The sequence below is a fragment of the Sinocyclocheilus grahami genome, unplaced genomic scaffold, assembly GCF_001515645.1.
Source record: "Sinocyclocheilus grahami isolate Dianchi unplaced genomic scaffold, SAMN03320097.WGS_v1.1 scaffold327.1, whole genome shotgun sequence".
Taxonomy (NCBI): domain Eukaryota; kingdom Metazoa; phylum Chordata; class Actinopteri; order Cypriniformes; family Cyprinidae; genus Sinocyclocheilus; species Sinocyclocheilus grahami.
Window position 1 is genome coordinate 1,212,010 of NW_015505506.1, and position 5,881 is coordinate 1,217,890.

Genomic DNA, 5,881 nt, shown 5'->3' on the forward strand with positions numbered 1-5,881 from the left:
ATTGACAGTAGTGTTTCAGCACAGACTGGACTGGCGTCTTACCTTAGCTCCGCCCTGAGTGACGTCACACAGACAGGCCCCTCCCACGATAGTTTGATTGACAGTTGCGTTTCAGCACAGACTGAACTGACGTCTTACCTTAGCTCCGCCCTGAGTGAGCTGTCATCAGTCCGCCATTGTTTCCCCGCTGGAGCAGATGAATGAATGAACAGCAGTCGTTATTTACTCCCGACATCTGAGCCGCTGAACTCGCAGTGGATTACATTTGTTTCTGAAGGGAATGCGCCCCCGATCTACATAAATGCATCTATGTTCGCGCAAATCATTCATGATCCAGCCTCATCTACAGAAGTGAGTATAATGTTTTGTAATTAATCTTTTTTTCCTAATAATGTGCTAATTAGCAAGTTTCAGGATGAATGCAGCTAAAGTGAACAGTCTCTCTGAGAGCAGCTCGGAAGAGAGGGGCGGGGTCAGCAGAGCTCATTAACATTTAAAGGGAAATGCTACAAAAACGGCTTGATCTGAAAAGAGTTGTTTTTGACAGGGGAAAAAAATGTGTTTTTTCCACTACCATTGAGAAATTTTAACCAAACTATGTTACAGACTTTTCATTAAGACCCCAAAGAATCATATCAACTTGTGCAAAATGGGCATCCTATGACCCCTTTCAGAATAAAGTGTTACCCAAAATATAGCTAACCACCTTCAGATATAGCTAATTCAACTAAAAACCTGCCAAGATCCAAGACAATGACAGAAAATCCAAACCATTAAGCACGTCAGACTACCTCAGCTCATTCACTCATATTAAATTGACTAAATAATGTGTTTTACTGCCTTAAAAGTAAAGTAAAAATGTAAAGATAGATGACTTTGTTTTCTGAAGCGAGACATTGAGATGGTCTTGTTTCTCCAATGCATCTGTTATTATTCTATAGCTACATCACTTTTAATGGGTAATAACGCTAAATCACTCATCCACACTTGGTCACGTTCATATGTGCCACAAAAGGAAACATTCCTGTTGTCCTTCCACTTCTAATTCAGAATCTTTCTTGTCCTGCTGACTCTGTGCAGGTCAGACAGCTCCTGCCAGTCACTTGATTCGGGTGGAGGGCAGTAATCTGTGTCAGTATGTGGATGATCCTGTGACAGGCCGACAGAGTGCTCTCGTTCCTTATGAGGCTCCACAGGTTAGTTCAATCATTGCAGATGCATGTAAGTCTCAGTGTTATTTTAGTGTCATTGAGATACTTTTATGGTTTTTAATAATATTTTAATATGAATACAATATTAGAAATGTTACATAGAAATATTGATATTTGAGTTTTTATTATTATATATTATAAATTGTGAGTTTATTTATGTCTAAATAGTTTTTATATTTTCTGAATACTTTTTTTAATGATTTATTTTTTTGAATCCATATTGTTCTGTACTCTTATGCTTCATAGAATGCATGTTCTAGTTCTGTTTTAGGTCGCATACACTTGACTGTTGCAGTCACAGCAGCACACAAACATTTGGGAATTCTTGCAGATCCATATGCATTATTGCACATGTTTACACATACGTGTTTGATGGTAAAATGACGAGTCGAAGCATGCAGCGATCATTCAGTTCAGGATGCTAAACACGTTCTGACTGGCTATAAATAACCCAGGGATTATTCTCAGTAACAATACCTGTAGTTACTCCTCTTTTTACACTATTGCTTTATTTGTGTTAAATATCAAATGTTTGGTGCCATCTAGAGGTATATATTTCTTACATACTCTCAGTGCTCATGTTCGGTCAACAAACACGTTGCTTTTTGGAACTGTTTCTTTTATAATGATTTATTCAAATAAATGTATTAAGTGTTTAAAAAAAAGTCACAAACAAAAATTATTTCACTAAATTGCATTAAAAACACACGTAAAGTAAAAAGGGACTTCTTGAACATCATTGATGACTCGGATGAGTCAGTAAGTGTTTTGGTTACACTCGCGTTTGTTAACATTAGTTAAGGCATTAACTAAAATTAACTAACAATGAGCAATTCATTTGTTATAGTATTTATTATTGTTTGTTAACATAGCTTAATAAAAATTTGTGCTGTCAAACGATTAATCGCATCCAAAATAAAAGTTTTTGTTTACATAATATATGTCCGTGTACTGTGTATATTTATTATGTATATATAAATTAGGCCTGGGCGATAAAACAGTATCGGTATTTATCGACGGTACACCTTCATCGATAACGATGGAAAACATTTTCGATATAGCGCACCGTATAGGCACGTGCTATGAGTGACACAGACAGTGCACACAAACACGAACACATGCTGAAATGAGTGCTGTGCCCACGAGACGCGCCGCTGCTGCGTTATGCATTCAAAATATTAGAGAAATATAGTAGCTCAATGCGGACAAGACCTTGATTAGGTTAAAACCGAAACCAAGCCATTCACACAAATGCATATTCAGCGCACCGTATAGGCACGTGCTATGAGTGACACAGACAGTGCACACAAACACGAACACATGCTGAAATGAGTGCTGTGCCCACGAGACGCGCCGCTGCTGCGTTATGCATTCAAAATATTAGAGAAATATAGTAGCTCAATGCGGACAAGACCTTGATTAGGTTAAAACCGAAACCAAGCCATTCACACAAATGCATATTCGGCGCATTTTTTAGACGGACAAATATGACTGCTGCACTCGCGTCTCACAAGATGTAGCCATGCTTTTTTCTAAACTTTTAGGAAAAACGTCGCAAATCTGTGAAGGTTTCTTCCATTTCACTGCGTCACTGCGTTTTTAAATGCAATCTGTGTGAATGGCGCTTCGACTCTTTGTATTAAGCAATGCATAAATACATGATGCTGTTTTGTTCATATATGTATTATGCAACTTACGAAATTATATTTGATTTATATATGTTAATTTAGACGTTATGCACTTATAAATTGTGAGTTTATTTATGTCTAAATAGTTTTTATATTTTCTGAATACTTTTTTTAATGATTTATTTTTTTGAATCCATATTGTTCTGTACTCTTATGCTTCATAGAATGCATGTTCTAGTTCTGTTTTAGGTCGCATACACTTGACTGTTGCAGTCACAGCAGCACACAAACATTTGGGAATTCTTGCAGATCCATATGCATTATTGCACATGTTTACACATACGTGTTTGATGGTAAAATGACGAGTCGAAGCATGCAGCGATCATTCAGTTCAGGATGCTAAACACGTTCTGACTGGCTATAAATAACCCAGGGATTATTCTCAGTAACAATACCTGTAGTTACTCCTCTTTTTACACTATTGCTTTATTTGTGTTAAATATCAAATGTTTGGTGCCATCTAGAGGTATATATTTCTTACATACTCTCAGTGCTCATGTTCGGTCAACAAACACGTTGCTTTTTGGAACTGTTTCTTTTATAATGATTTATTCAAATAAATGTATTAAGTGTTTAAAAAAAAGTCACAAACAAAAATTATTTCACTAAATTGCATTAAAAACACACGTAAAGTAAAAAGGGACTTCTTGAACATCATTGATGACTCGGATGAGTCAGTAAGTGTTTTGGTTACACTCGCGTTTGTTAACATTAGTTAAGGCATTAACTAAAATTAACTAACAATGAGCAATTCATTTGTTATAGTATTTATTATTGTTTGTTAACATAGCTTAATAAAAATTTGTGCTGTCAAACGATTAATCGCATCCAAAATAAAAGTTTTTGTTTACATAATATATGTCCGTGTACTGTGTATATTTATTATGTATATATAAATTAGGCCTGGGCGATAAAACAGTATCGGTATTTATCGACGGTACACCTTCATCGATAACGATGGAAAACATTTTCGATATAGCGCACCGTATAGGCACGTGCTATGAGTGACACAGACAGTGCACACAAACACGAACACATGCTGAAATGAGTGCTGTGCCCACGAGACGCGCCGCTGCTGCGTTATGCATTCAAAATATTAGAGAAATATAGTAGCTCAATGCGGACAAGACCTTGATTAGGTTAAAACCGAAACCAAGCCATTCACACAAATGCATATTCGGCGCATTTTTTAGACGGACAAATATGACTGCTGCACTCGCGTCTCACAAGATGTAGCCATGCTTTTTTCTAAACTTTTAGGAAAAACGTCGCAAATCTGTGAAGGTTTCTTCCATTTCACTGCGTCACTGCGTTTTTAAATGCAATCTGTGTGAATGGCGCTTCGACTCTTTGTATTAAGCAATGCATAAATACATGATGCTGTTTTGTTCATATATGTATTATGCAACTTACGAAATTATATTTGATTTATATATGTTAATTTAGACGTTATGCACATTTTTTATAGACGGTTGTTATTTCATTGCACTGAATAAACAATTTAATGCGCTGCAATTAGCAAATGGCTGCAATATAACAAAGAGTGAAAAATTTAAGGGGGTCTGAATACTTTCCGTACCCACTGTATTTATATATACATAATAAATATACACAGTACGCACACATATACTTTGCTGCCGTACCATGGGTGCAGCAGGCACAATGATATTACGCAGCGCCTGAAAATAGTCCCCAGCACGCTCCCTGTGCAAGCAGGTGGTCACGTTGGTTATGTTGACGGAAGTTAGCCTATTTTCAGGCGCTGCGTAATATCATTGCGCCTGCTGCACCCATATTACAGCAGCAAAGTTCCTTGATTATTACGCCGGAATGAGAGTATAGTTCCTAGCCATATCGGCCTAGAAAATCACAACTTTTCATTTTCCGTCGGTCTTAGTACACGATGTAACTACAGAAGAGTCAAGTTTTAAATAGGAAAAATATAAAAACTCTTTGGTCATTTTTGAGCGAGATGCTAACGGTCTAATCAGATTCAATGATCTATGCTAAGCTAAGCTAAAAGTGCTACCGCCAGACCCGGAGATCGGCTGAATGGATTCGAAAACGGTAAAACTCAACTGTTTAACTCTAGGGGAGTTGGAAAATGAGCCTATTTTCAAAAATAGTGGCGTGTTGCTTTAACAAATGGACCATTATTGTAAAGTGTTACTATTTTTTTTAACTGGTTCATTTCAGTGTTCCTGAATGAACCTAAATTAATTTAGTGTTAAGTGAACTTCTCAGTGCAAATATTATTCCCTGAACAGGGTACTAAATGCTATATTTGCAATATAATGTAATGCTTCTGGAAACTGAATTTGTCTCTCTCTTTTTATCTGTTTCTCAAGGTGGGCACCGAGTTCACAACGATTCTGTATAATTTCATGTGCAACAGCAGTTGTGTCGGTGGAATGAACCGCAGGCCCATCCTCATCATCATCACGCTGGAGACACGAGAGTGAGTGAACGCCTTTACTTTCTTTCATTCAGACAAGTGTGTCTTCAGCAAAAACAATACACTGAAAATTTCCCCCGCTTCCAAATAGGTGGTTCTTAAAGGGACAGTTCACTCAAAAATGAAAATTCTGTCTTTCATTTATTTACTCTCAAGTTGTTCCAAACCTGTTTCGTTCTTCTGCTGAACACAAAAGAAGAATGTGTGTAACCAGGGCTGCGTTTCTCGATAATGATTGATCTTAGAGCTTAAGAGCAGTTTCTACGAGTCATTTTACTATCGTTCGTTATTGTTTCACGTGCGTTTTTCAAAAATGCACTTAACACAATCGCACAATTGCTTTAAGTGCTACTTAGGAGTCGCTATACGTTTGTCAAGTGCTGAAATGTCACCTTATAGAATGGCTCGTAATTGTAGTAAATGCTCGTTTATTGAAATGTTAACCTAATTTTTGGCTCACATTTAACAAAAACCCACTAATTCACTATCTTAACAAATTAGAATACTTAATAAGACCAATAAAAAAA

General features: G+C 36.8%; 1 protein-coding gene and 1 long non-coding RNA gene across 4 annotated transcripts in view; one reads left to right on the forward strand and one right to left on the reverse strand.

The window, feature by feature from the left end:
- Nucleotides 1-5,881, forward strand: part of LOC107602470 (tumor protein p73-like) — a 38,955-nt gene that overhangs the window by 30,422 nt on the left and 2,652 nt on the right. For all 3 annotated transcript variants that reach the window (XM_016294984.1, XM_016294985.1, XM_016294986.1), the window contains 2 exons: nucleotides 1,081-1,196; nucleotides 5,248-5,357. In XM_016294984.1, coding sequence (XP_016150470.1) covers nucleotides 1,081-1,196; nucleotides 5,248-5,357 — 226 coding nt within the window. The remainder of the gene's footprint in view (nucleotides 1-1,080; nucleotides 1,197-5,247; nucleotides 5,358-5,881) is intronic.
- On the reverse strand, nucleotides 724-5,658 carry LOC107602472 (uncharacterized). The gene is made up of 3 exons (XR_001611040.1): nucleotides 5,566-5,658; nucleotides 5,376-5,378; nucleotides 724-735 (listed from the first exon to the last, which is right to left on the reverse strand). It is a non-coding gene; the product is annotated as an uncharacterized lncRNA (long non-coding RNA).